The sequence below is a fragment of the Apium graveolens genome, chromosome 2 (assembly GCF_009905375.1).
Source record: "Apium graveolens cultivar Ventura chromosome 2, ASM990537v1, whole genome shotgun sequence".
In the NCBI taxonomy this organism is placed as follows: Eukaryota; Viridiplantae; Streptophyta; class Magnoliopsida; order Apiales; family Apiaceae; genus Apium; species Apium graveolens.
The window spans coordinates 265,772,943-265,786,935 of NC_133648.1; the positions used below are offsets into that span (position 1 = coordinate 265,772,943).

The 13,993-nt window shown below is 34.1% G+C and overlaps 1 protein-coding gene across 1 annotated transcript; it reads right to left on the reverse strand.

The window, feature by feature from the left end:
* Positions 1–1,054: 1,054 nt before the first annotated feature.
* On the reverse strand, positions 1,055–8,518 carry LOC141708430 (kinesin-like protein KIN-7N). Its single transcript, XM_074512077.1, has 18 exons — positions 8,291–8,518; positions 8,121–8,210; positions 7,459–7,577; positions 7,271–7,384; positions 7,112–7,193; positions 6,941–7,008; positions 6,763–6,828; positions 6,492–6,634; positions 6,321–6,423; positions 6,151–6,231; positions 5,781–5,849; positions 5,635–5,694; positions 5,359–5,448; positions 4,493–4,780; positions 3,855–3,941; positions 2,691–2,849; positions 2,288–2,557; positions 1,055–1,779 (listed from the first exon to the last, which is right to left on the reverse strand). Exons 1-18 carry the CDS (start codon positions 8,427–8,429, stop codon positions 1,348–1,350), a joined length of 2,460 nt encoding a protein of 819 aa, XP_074368178.1. The 5' UTR covers positions 8,430–8,518; the 3' UTR covers positions 1,055–1,347.
* Between the last annotated feature and the right edge of the window lie 5,475 nt (positions 8,519–13,993).

Below are 13,993 nucleotides of genomic sequence, written 5' to 3' on the forward strand. Positions count from 1 at the left end.
AGCGACGTTTCACATCGGGTGATTGTTTTCAAATCATCTTTTTGCAAAATTTTGGCGAACAGATCGAATCCTTACATCAAAAATTTAAGCGCGGTTAAAATGACTTGGTATTATGCATTCACACAAATTTAAATTTTTCATGTTAAATCAATTTCGCGGACAGTTAATTACAGATATCAAAATGGCAGGAACCACGATCCGCGTATTAATGATTCAGTTTACCATAGCATAACTTTTTTTTTTGAAAGAGTAGAAGTTTCAATCTTTTACCATAGCATAACTTTCAATCTTTCAAACTCACCAGAACATGCTATAAATTTGGTTGAAAATTAAATTAATCTAGAACTGTTAAATTTTGGTAGAATATATGCATCCATGTTTGCCACCGCCCGCCGGACACTGACCCTAATTTCCGTATCCTGTCACTCCACCCCAGACAGCGACATTAGACATAAGAGAATATACTATGTGATCAATACGCTTTATGTAAATCTAACCTCCATAGATATTTTATAACGTTTCTTGGTTGCATTTAACTACGGTTTTGTCTTATGGATACATGCCAAGTATTAAAACCGATAAATTTGTAATGTTTTGATTGGTATAATTATTGTGAATGCAATGTGTCCACCATATTTAAAAAGTGTTGCCAATTAAAAAAGTCAAAATTATAAAAATTTATACTTATTACGTGTGTTCAACTAAGAAGTAAAATGTAGGATCCCGGGAGAAGGATCCATCATCCATGTGTCTCAGGCGTGGATTATAGGTAGCCTTCATTTCCGCATCACTGTCTAATGTCACTTTAATCATCTACATTTGTTTAAACCATTTTTTAAATATCCAGGCAGCCCCTTTGCTTTCAAGACATTTAAAGCAACATCTATCTGTTTATTCTTCTTTCTCTCTCAGTGTGTACACAAAGTTGCAATTAATTAGAAAATAATAAATTATATACGCCATACCTGATGTACCATCGCCAACAAGAAACCTTTCGTGGACGGAACTTCGGACAAACTGAACTGGATTAACAGAACTTTGTTATTGTAAACTGTAGGACGTGGTTATGCTCATAATACCAAACCTAGAGATCAAAATCATTGTGCAATTATCATATTGCATATTGTTGACGCGAGAGTATACAAACAAGCTGTAGATCTTACAGTTAAAGCACAATGATTAAGCAGAGAAACTAACTTAGGAAAGAACTTCAGATTCTAACAGCGTAAGAAATTCTAATCCTAAAAAACTGAAGACAAAATCTACGATCTTCAGATTAGAAAGACGGTACAATAGTTAAGAGAAACACATCCAAGATAGCATTAGTATTCAAACCATTCCAAACTATCAATAGCCAAGAGATTTGGGAATTGACTTCTGTGCCTTCAAATCCTCAACTCTGGATTTGAATTCAGTATGAAAAGTTACGCGTGACTTGTGTTGGCATAAGAAACCAACGCTAAACTCTTTGATTACTTCTTCCAGATGTTTCCTCCTTTTCATTTCACTTTTCAAATCCTGCAGTATCTTATCTTTCTGATCAGTGACCACTGCAAGTCTTTGGGATGCACCAGAAGCAGTTTGAAGAAGAGAATCTCTTTCTTCCTTCAAAACACAGAACTCATTTTCTAAAGTACGACATCTTTCCTTGGTCTCGTCAAGAAGTTGATTACTGATTTCCAACTTTTTCTCTAAACCGTGGTATTTTTCCTTGAATGAGGTGATTTCATTATTCATTTTCTCCCTCCATGACGTGATTTCTCCTCCCAAGGAAAATTCCTTAATCAACAATGAAAAGGTAAACTCAAAAATGAAATGGAAAAAGACTCAGCTTTCTGGAATTTCAACTCAAGATCACTGAAGGTACACCACTAGACATGCAAAGTTCCTAGATACAACGATTAATTTACGTACTGAGCCATGAATATTTATTAGGAGAAAAAGAATAAGAAAACTGTTCTATTTAGTTGAAAATAGATGTACATTTAGATTTCGACAGTAAAGATAATCATGTAACAGTATACTCCAGTGATAATTCACCTGCAAGCCTACAACTCTAAATAACACTTGTGTATATTGTAAGTGAGACATAGAACAGACTTGTTTCAAAAATTAGCTGCTCTTGGTATTCAGTAATTGAACCGGTCTTTCACACAATAGCTTAAAAAAGGGAAGATGTACAATCATAATATCATACTACTTCAACATAGAGATAGAAAGCGAATAACACAATTAATAACATAGAAAGTGGCACAAGACAATTTAATAACTGTGACAAAACAGCTACCTTACTAACGCAGCCTTGAAGAGAACTTTTTGTATATTCATCTTTGACGGTTGGAGCTTCCGACGACCCCAAAGATGTAACTGTTTTAACCAGTCTCTCTCGAAGCATGTTGCATTGTTCTTGAACTGAGTGACTGCTTCCTAGGGAGGTGTCATGGATATCAGTAGCACCTGAAACGTGGGTTTCTAAGGTTGACAGAAGAATTGAGCCAATCTCACATGCACTGGAAAGTAGTTTTGTAGTTGGAGAGCTCTCATCAGCTACCGAGTTCTGATTAAATCATTTGCAAGACCATCAGCTACAAAATTCTTATAGAATCACAAAAGTATGCTAATTCGCTAATTAGTATCAGGCTATCAGCAAGATTAAGAGTCAGAGAGGCAATCATAATGCAAATATTCACCTGGAAAATAGACAAAGCATCCTTGTGAACATTTTTGCAGTTTGTTACAGACTCTTGCAACCTTAGAGGGATTTCCTTAATAAGCACTGCCTCCTTTTGAAGTTCAGATACCTCTTGCATCAAACGATTGTTCATTAGCATTTGTTCCTCCTGCTGTCTCTGTAGATATTAAAAATCATAAAGGATGTGACGGACATGCAGAAGGAATAGTTCCTAAATAAAATTATTATTGCTCCATATTCCGTATGTGATAGCTGATGCGAGACATAACATTTTGATTTATGTATATGAACAAAGAATGGAGTTTCCAACAATGAATATGCAAAAATAGTGTGCCAACAATATTTGTTTTGGTTGAGCAAAAATGCATTAGCTCAAGGAACTATGGAATATTATGAAATTAACTGCCGTCTTAATAACACTGCTATAGCTTGATGAACAATAGGACCATTTTTTTACCTTGGCCTTATGCATTACAGATGCTCATATTCCTTTTTCTTTGGGGAACTTTTTTAGAATAAGCTTTGTTTTTTAACATTTTACAATGCAAGTAAACTATAACCAACTTAAGCTGGATTTATGACTACTGACTGTTAAACGCACACACAAGGCACAATATATTCTTTCATCTAGTATTTAGGTCAATACTTGATTATTTACCGTAATCGGTCATAACATAATAGATACAATGTTGTTTGCCTTGATATATGAATAATAAACTCTGGGCCTTATAGAGGTTTTACTCTTAAATATATAAATGTGTTCATAGTTGGCATCAGGTACTTGATATCTGTCCTCTTATTTATTTTAATTCAGCTATAATCAAGAGACAGTTAAATCGTTCCTGTATGACATGTAAATGGGTTATCATAAATATCAAGTTCATTATGTATTCGGAAATAATTCAGTCAATGTTACAATCTGAAGAGTAAAGGGTTATGTTTATGATAATCCGTTTTCCAGCAATAACCTGATATCATACGTCTCAAGTAACATGTACTATTACCTTGATAGCAGAGGCAAAAGGAGAATCAAATGCATGTATTTTTAATATACCTATTGCCTATTGAACCTATCATATTAGACGATAATAATTCTATCTTTTGAACACTGATCAAGAGCTATAAAAAGAGAACATAAATATATATATCATTGACAACTGACCTTGAAACTATCCTTTTCTTCAGTGGCAAGCTTCAATTGTCTCTGAAGACTCTGTATTTGTTCTTCGTATATATCATTTGACCAATTCTGAAATAAAATATTTATTTTTATCACATGAAAATGAAAATTCCTTGAGACAACGTCCATATTTGGAAGGCATCAGTCAGGAAAAGCAATCATATCATAATTAGGTGCACTTCAAGATGTTTAAAGATTTACTTTATTTTACTCTTCTAAATATCTGTCATTTATTGTCAAACTAGAATGAAGAAACGTGGTACGAAATACAGCTGCAGTCATGAGGGACAGAGCATGATTATCTATTTGGTCCTGTCAAGAGTCCATGTGTTGGCAGGAAAATTATATGTTAACAAACTTTTAAAGAGCAAAATGCAAAGAGAAAATATGTAACATGATAATAGATGTATTAACAATTACAGCATATCAAAGTGGTGTTCACTGAAGCACGATTTCTCTTTTAATTTAACTGTTAAGAAGTTTCAGTCTCTGTTGTAAGTAGTATCGATGCATATTGTTTCAGATTTTATATTACTACAATATTAAATTAATCTACAGACTCTTAGTAAGAGAATATTATAAACTAAACATAACATATCATCAGAGAATAAAAAACTCACAGAAGCTCCATGGCTTGATGGAAAAGATGGATCTTTTCTAGCTGGAGTGATGTGAAGTGAGTCAAGGTCTGCAACGAAGCCTTTGTTCATTTGCAACCATGTGTCCTCATCAGCAATATCACCAAATGTATCAGGAAGAGGGCTGAACTCAGATCGCCTTGACTGATGTGATCGCTTGACAACAAATGCATTTGGAACTGGCTTTAGAACTGGGGTACTAAAAACATCACCCTTGCCCATGGTGTGATTGACACTGCTTTCCTCTGTCAAATTTTGCTTAACAAATACCTGGGCACCAATATGTATTAGTTTATTATCAAAAATTAAGAGATTAATTTTCATTCTTTACACTTGCGAACAAAATTTGGTACTGAGGTATAGCAAGGAGATGCAGATTGCCAGAATATACCAGATCAGTTGTTTAATAGAGTAGAGAACCCTAGTAACATAATTAGTACTAGACTTGAGGAAGACAAAAGGCTATGACATTAACAGATGTCTCTGCCCACACATCTTGATTGTTAATCTTTTTGGGCAAAAAGGTAAGTTATTCTACTAAAAGCTTGCTTTAATTACATCAGTAACTGGTGCAATTAAGTTGAATAAAGTACTTAGGTGGTACATGGTAGTGCACGGAAATGGAGAAAGTCTCGAAAACACATTAGTTGTGTTGGACAAATTAGAGTTGATTAAGATGCTGGGTGCAATAACAGTTAAACATCAGATACAAATATTTACAAATGACAAAATAAATCAACGAAGCTATAGTAATTTTGTATGCAGAAAGTTCTATTTACACCAGGGGGGGAGTAGGGGAGTTTTCTTCTCACTAAAACTTCATAAAACTATTAAAATAGAGAGATTACCTCTTGGTCCTTGATACATTGATCTCGTTCTCTGTGCGATTTCCTCTCCTCCTCCAGTTCCATAGCAAGCTTTTCACGTTCTAATTCATACTAAGCAAAAGAACATATATTACTTAATGAAACAGCCAATGATTATGCATAAACCAGATTGATTAAAAAAATTACTACTATTTCAGTTGACAAATAGAAAATTGACAAGATACTGAGACAGGAATTAATATACAGGCATATATATCCACAAACAAACCAGTTGAGCAAAACAAGTATACTTTTTACCTTAAGCATGTCATTTCGCAGTTTTAGAACTTCTTGCTCCAACACTCCAGCATGAGATCCCTAAATACGAGCTATTTATGTTTAGTTGGTCTTGGAATTCTCTGTGTGAATTCAGCAGTCAACATTATATAAACTAAAAATATCACCTGAAGTTTGTTTCGCAATTCTTCAATTTCTAGCTTTTGACGCTTTAATAAAGCAGCATCTGTCAGAATCTGAAGAAAGATATTTGTAAAAAAAAATTGTTAGACTTTATTTAATTTACATTCTAATACGTTTAACGGTGCTTTATAAGAACTTTAAATTTTATTTCTAGGATAGCCACTTTGGAAAATAATTAGATAATAATTATAATCTTCATAGTATTAAATACCGAGTCATTCCTCTTCTGCATTGACATATAAATAGTATGAAGCGACTATGCAAGGCATGATATGATTATAAGTTATAACAAGATTTAAACTACTCAGAATATGTTGCAAAGTGGACAATGACAGAAACGGATATTAGACAAACCTCATTGACTTGAACACGGTTAGTAATGCGCTTAGCTCTACTAGCAAACTGAAGGGTTCCCTTAGTTTCTTCTATGTGGACCTGAATGTATCAAATTATTCTAAATCAGAGTGCATTTTATTTGATTAAAAAAACAATGTGTGTGTATATGAAAATGTACAAAACACCACCTCTTCTGGTGCCACAGTGCAGATGATTGAAGTTTTAGCATTCCCACCTAGAGCTGGCTGTAGAATGCGAGTAAGCTTACTGTCTCGATAAGGAATGTGTCCCCTGCACAGGTTTGTAAACCATTAACACGTTGTTGAACCTTATACTAACTAACAGGTGTTGATACATACCTTTGCTTTGCGCTATCACTCAATTTATTAATAACATTTCCAAGAACCATTAAGCTCTTGTTTATGTATTTTCCTTCCTTCAACCGGACTCCTCCAGCTCCAGTTTTAGCAATCCTCTCAGACCCAGCCAAGTCTACCAAATTCTAATTCAGATTGAAAACATATATAGCTCAGACAGATTTTCTAATTTTTTTTTACAGATTTTAAAATTTTATTTAACAATTCACTATCTAATAATATTAAAGCAAGAAGAATACACAGAGTTACAAACCAGGACAGAAACACGAATTGCATCATCGAAGTTTGAAGAAGAGTCATTTCCCTTGCTTTCAATAACCTGGTATACAATTTAAATAAAAATCAAAGGCATTTAAATGTGTTAGCTAGGAAGTATTGGCACAGAGGCATAAATAAATAAAAAAACATATACACAAAACCAAAATGCATACCATCCTGAATATTGTGTGAGATCTGCTACTACGGACATTCATGTTAGTCTCACCAAAATGTCTATTAACTGAAATAAGCAATTTTAATAAGAAATGTAAAGCAACTCAATTGAAATTAGGGTATGACAAAGACTATGACAAGACTAGGATCATTCTTGTTTGAGGACAGACCTTCTCCTGATTGAATGAGATCGAATACTTGTTCTGCACTGTTAACAATTTCTTCCCTAAGACCTGCAACAAATATTCCACGCTGGACAAAGAAAACATTTAGTCTTTTATATAAATCATAAAACATAAGAAGAGTAAAATGATAAGTTTATTGTTCACCTCCAAACTCTCATGAATAGGCAGTTTGTTATTCTCAACTGAGAACAGATCATTTATCTCTTCATTGTATATTTCCATGTATGAAACTCGAATGAGAAACTCCCGATCAGTTATCTGTAAATAAAAAACCAGTTATTATCATAATAAAGAAACATAAATAATGTTAATTACAATAAATTATGATCTACCATCTGGATGTTTCTAAAGACATCATTCACAGCCTGGTGAATAATTCCGGGATCACTTTCAGAACCATTCATGGTAAATGTCTTGCCACTGCTAGTTTGACCATATGCAAACGCAGTTCCTACATTCATAATAAGTATCAGCAAATGAAACGCAGAAGCAATATAACAAGACATTGTACAAACATCAAAGAACTGCTCTTTCTGAAATTCAAGGCCCCTAAAGATAATTACTTGTCCAAGCAGCATAATTCATCAATGATTCTAATCAACACATAATCCTCAAAGAACTACTATCTTCAGAAAACATAAGCCACGTTATGCAAAATATATATTAAAATTTCCGCAATTGACACATGGCTGCTTCAAAATGCCTAGGCGGACCACAATTTTATGCAGTGTTCAGAACTTAATACTTTCTTCCACATTGCCAATTATTATTATATTCTTTTATGAAAAAAATTCATCAATCAGTATTAATGTTCACTTCAATTCCAAAACAAAATTAACTACAAGTACCCTTATTAACACCGTAAACTAATTTTTTTTCCAAAATCCTCCTCTCGAGTTTCAACATTTCTAGCCACTCCAATTACAACAAACACAGAACAAATCACAGCCTAAAACAAAATCTCGACAAAAACACGAAAAGAGAGGGAAATTACCATTAAACCCCTGAACAGCAGCAGTAATAATATCCTTAGTAAGCAGCTCATAAACCCTAGCATTAGTACTCTCCTGATCAAACACATGATCTGCACAATTCACACATCAAAACACACACTAAAAACACACAGTAACCTAAAAATCACAAATTATAAATAAATTAAATTACCGAAAGCGAACGAGACAACAGGATTGTCTACAGATCTGTGAAGAGAAATTTGATTGTCTTCGACTTTCCAGAAGCTTCCGTTCGATACGTCGTCGTGTTTCGACGGTCGTAATCGAACGGCTACGCTTATTTTTTCCATTATGATGAAATGGGCACACAGTAGTGTGTGAAATTCTTACAGATTTGTGTGTGTAATGGTGGTAGTAGCTTTGGAGATTTTTTGAATGAGGATTGGGCGGGTCAATTCGGGTTTCAAATAGTGTTTTGAATTTGTGGTTGTTTACTAAAATGCCCTCGCTATATTTTATAGTTGGTATAAAAAAAATCAATTTTTAATAGTATTTGAAAAAGATAAAATTTATTTTGATAAATTGTATTACTGAATTTCCGGTTTTACTTCTATCCAATTCAACGAAATTCTAAAAATGGGTGCATAATAAATTTCCAGGTTGAACTATATGGGATACAAACCGAGTTTTTCAAAATTTTGGTAGAAATTTGTTTTTAAAACAAAGTAGGAGGGTGTAAAGTGCAGTTAACCCTATATTTTATATTTATGCTTTACTAGTCTTTTGATTCAAAATTTTGAAGTTATAAAATCTAGTGAAATCCATTGTTTATTTTAAGAGAAATATTTCGAATCATATTGCTGATCATGTCGGATTTGTCTTCGTTTCAATAATTAATCTTATATATCTTATAACTGAGTGTGTTGTAATAAATTTCGAAATGAGTAACAATCAAACTCAGAAACAATAAGAGATAAACTCATATCTATCTTATCGTGCTTTGAATCAGGTCATATTAGAGTCTAATTTTGTTGTCCCAAAATTTATTGGCTGATGCCTGAGAGTGTTGGAGAGGGTTGGTGGAAGCAATTAAAACTTTAAATCTTAAAAAAAAGGCAATGTAGACAGAAAGCTGATACAAACATGAAAAAGAAAATATACTTTGCAATCCTTAGTTAAAGAAGCACTACAAATATACATTTCAACAACCATATGTTTGTGGTATTAAGAATTAAGATTAGATCACATCTGCTGCAGTAGTGCCAAGCAATACTCTTGTCTCATCAGGCTCTGTTTTACTATCAAAGTAAGGTGAAGTAATCTAAAATAGAATTTCACAGTATTAATTACTAAGTAGCGTTTAGTTCATGATTAACGAGCCCCGTTAACGGGAACGGGATGTTTGGATTAATTTTTGGTTGTATGGAGCGTAACTCATATCCTTTATATTTATCGGGATTTTATGTTATTCTCATTACCATTTATCTTCATTCTCGTACACTTTTTTGTCATTCTCTGCGACCGTCAAATGCCCCTACAAGTAACTTAACGCTAAACTTTGTGCTATGCCACTTTGAGCAGGATCTTAACTTCTTCCGTAATTATTCATGTTTCCTGCTAGAGTGCTAGGCTATGCTTTTATTCTAAACTTCGATCTATGCTTGAAGTACTTGTTAAGCAACCAATCGCTCTAAAACCTCAAGATATTAAGGTTTTAGAGAAAATCTTATATTAGTATTCTAACAATATTAAGGTAAATTTGCGCCTAGTTTTGCCAGACGATTCTTTCCCAACTAAGCCTTCGTCGTCCGCGGCTAGCTAACTGCAAGGCCTCAACCATTTCCTTTTTGATCACAGATCGAAGCTCGGACTACAACTAAAAACGAGCTTACGGAGTCACTCTACTGTACTGGAGGCAGACCAGCAGTAGATCTCAACCATCCTTTATGAAATAGAGTCATTTGTTAAATTTAAGTTTAGAAAACTTTAGAACATGTGATACTAACACGATTCGGAGTGAAATTCGACTCGTTCTCAACAAAATCGAATCACAATATTGTTTCTTTAAATAATTGAACTAGATCATATAACACATTTTTCGGACATTTTAAGTCCTTAGCGCCACGCCGCCACTAGGTTTACCCTTTCACGGAGTTTTCTGCGTCATCAAAATCTATATGTTCATTACATTATTGCATTTATTTTACATAGATATATCTTCACCTAAATATAATCAATCTTAGAATAAAATCTCCAAAAACATCCAAAACATGTGGCCAGTAGTGCGGACCGGACCGGGTTTATTACGGGTTTGACACTCGACATCTCAACATTGAACCGGCCTGTTGGACAAACGAACCGAGTTCGGGCCGAGTTTAAACCGCTAAACAAGAACTCATATCCGGTTCACAAATATGATCGGATTGCGGGCTGTGCAGGTTTAGCAGTGCAGTCCGTGCATATACGAGCGGTCCGTGCAGGTTGGCCGCGGGTTGGAAATTTGGAATATTCTGTCTTTTCCTTATAATAGTTGTAGTCTTATAGTCTTTAGACAATTGTAGTATTATTAATTTATTGTAGTAATTTAAGTTAGTATATATATAATAATTACAGTTCGTAATTATGGTAATAATAATATTTTATTTAATATTTCATAATTATTTTGATTTTTATTATTTGGTTAAAATACTATAATTCTATTATTTATGAAATGAGGTAATTGATTAATTTTATTATTTTGAATCACAAGCAATGACTTGCCGGTTCTTTAATCTTATGTTTCAAATTGTTCGATATATGTACTAAATCACATGAAAGTTTACATGTGTTTACATGCCTAAAACCTCATTCTTAATGCAGTTCGATTTGCTAGAACACACTCGAAAGAGTTGTCTCCACTCTCTGACTCGCGGGCCTGTGCAGGTTGCGTCGGTTCTGTGCGGGCCAGTTCCGGTTTTTTAATATATGATTCGTAACCGGCTCGATTATTTTTACGAATTATGCGGATTTGAACCGACCCAGTTCGGATCGAATAATACCGGGTTTCCGTATGAACCGGTCCCGAGCGGACGGTTCAAACCCGCACATTTGGTCAGCTCTAATTATGACATTCGCAGGCATACACAAACTCAAGCACTCAAATAAAAATATGTACAGAGTATAGTTAATACTGACAGATACTATAGATATTATAATAGTAGTTACATATCTGCAATATTGCTTTAACCCGGTCTATGGCTTAAGGATTCACACTTGCTTGTGATGTTAACATTTCTCCACTTATACTTAAGGCTGAGTATTCGGTTCGGTTGAGCATTCGGTTCGGTTAACAGAATACCGAACCAAAATGATCACAACAACTGCAAGGACATCAAGCTCGGATATAAACAGGAAAGTCTAGTTTCAAGGTTAAAATATTCGGACTTAAGCAACTCAGTCTCAAGCATAACAACATGAGAATGATATGAAGCCAAACACAACTGCTCCTTTAACTCCCGGTTCTCACATTTCAACCGGTTCATTTCCATCACTAGCTTCTCCAAATGTCGCTTCCTTCGTTGTCTAGACCGTCTTGCTGACTCCCGGTTCGATATCATCCGTCTATGCTTTCGCTCTTCCACTGAATAAACGGACTTATTCGTATCCGAAGACGACGATAAAGTGGTGGCGGTGGTACTAGTAGTAGTCGGGTAGTAGTTAATGAGTGACAAGAGGTCGTTGATCTCGTCGGGAGAGAACTGGAGCAGAGCCGGTTCATGAGTCGACATGATGATATTTAGAGAGTCTAGTAAGAGTGGTGGAGAAAAGGGAAGTGTAGAGTTCAAGTATTGCTCTATTTATAACCAAAAATTTGAGACTGAGCAAGGGTATTTTTGGTTTTTTCTTTGCTTTTAGTTTCTATTTTTCGATGGGAGGTTTCGTCCTTTATTTGATCATGGAGAGTGGAGAGACCTTATCTTCACTTTTTTTTCTTTTCAAGTATTCGAGAAATAGTTTTTCATAAATCAATCAAAATATTCGCGTATATGCTCTTCGAACATCTATGAAGTAGTAGACTGATCATATCGACATAATGTTCGGTAGCACCTTTCCTATTCCAATGGAACAAAAAACGCTTTTTAGGCGTTCTCGGAGATTTTAAAATGGAAGGAATAAAGTGATAAGGAGGTAAAGAACTTTCATTCTAGTGAAAGTTTTGTAAATTTTGCATTAACTATCACATACTTTCGTTCGGAAACAAAATTATAAATGAAAGTGAAACTGTTTTATTTATCCCAATTGTTTTCTATTCTTTTTAAAACTTGGAAACAAGGTGTAACCGATGCTTGAAGTCCTACGCATGTTTGATTGGGAGTCATAATCTTCGCAGATTAGTAGAAGTTTTGTTTTAACCTTGGCTAATCTCGAAAAATCGCTAAAAATTATTTTGTAATATATCAGTTCGGGTTGTTGTAGAGCCCAATACCTACTCAATTACAAAGACTAGACTACCCTTGTATTTAATTCCTCAATATACGATCGTGTAAAATATAAAGTGGGATTTTCTTGACTGAAAAAGTCGTAGAAATTGCTACTATGTTCATTATCGTGTCACTAAATATACCCAAAAGTGAGAAATTGTGAAAGATCCACGTACATGCAAGAGTGATATTTGGTCTCTTTAAAACAAGAAGTAACAAGTTGATATGAAGTCGATCAACTTAGAAGTAGAGGAACTAAAGGGGCATGCATATCAGCTTTGAAAAAAAGTAACTTGTGGGTGCTATGTAAAGTAGCAAATATCTTCCCCTACTCACCTGCCGACTATCAGTTCCCTGCAGATTGATGATAAAGAAAATCCAAGTCTTTCGCATTAACATGGCCAGGAAACAGTCCCGGAACATAAATTTCATGAAGAAGCTTGTTTTCTGGGGTTCGAGTCTCGTAGATACCAAGTAAAATGAAAAAGAACTCTTTAGTAACCAACTGGTTATCTAAAATCTTAAGTTATTAGAGAAATGTCGGTTGATCTTATATTATATGCTAACACTCCTCCTCACTCAAAAGTCTGTGTAAGTCTGAGCTCTATTAGGATGTTAAGTAAGTAGCTCATCTAAAATTTTAAGGTATTAGATAGGGTTGTTAAATGGATAATTCGGATATATGAATATAGTATGCCTATATCTGTATCCGTTTCCGCAATTATCGGATTCGAATACCGATAATATCCACTATATTTCGGATACGGATAATATCCGTTTTTTCTCGGATAAGAATGCGGATATTTCGGACGAATATCGGATTTTTTTAAATTTTTTTGTTGTCCCTATTGTTTTGACGATGATTATTGAACATTTTCTATGATTAAATACAAATAATATATTTATATATGTATAAAGTATGTGTACAATTATATAAAATTTGTATAAACATATTATTTAATACATTTACACACTATAAACTAAAAAAATAAATTTTAAATTATATATAATTATATATTTATATAATTTAAGTATCATATATGTATTTAGTTTCAGATTCGAATATCCCGAATTTGGATACGGATAATATCCGTTTTTTCTCGGATACGGATGATATCCGTTTTTTCGGATACGGATGCGGATTTTTCGGACGAATATCGGATTTTCCGTATTTTTTTGACAGCCCTAGTATTAGATGAAGATCTCATTTAGATCTTATATTATATGCTTACAGGTACTAGAACTATGTTAGTCTGTAATTAAAGCTCTGGGGCATGCGATTTTTAATATTTGTGACAGTTTTGTTATATTCTGCTTGTGAGATTCTAATTTATGATGTAAAAATACAAAATAGCAGGAAAAAAATATATAAATTTAACTGAGAAATGCTGCATTGATGTTGGATTAAGTGGGGGTCAGGAGTTAGGACATGATCTGCTTTAAGGAAGAGGGGT

Coding starts and splice junctions, on each gene's coding strand:
- LOC141708430 (XM_074512077.1), bottom strand. CDS start 8,429: ATGGAAAAAATAAGCGTAGCCGTTCGATTACGACCGTCGAAACACGAC. Junction 5,695..5,780: donor AATTGCGAAACAAACTTCAG/GTGATATTTTTA, acceptor GCTCGTATTTAG/GGATCTCATGCTGGAGTGTT. Junction 3,942..4,492: donor CATCAAGCCATGGAGCTTCT/GTGAGTTTTTTA, acceptor ATTTTATTTCAG/AATTGGTCAAATGATATATA.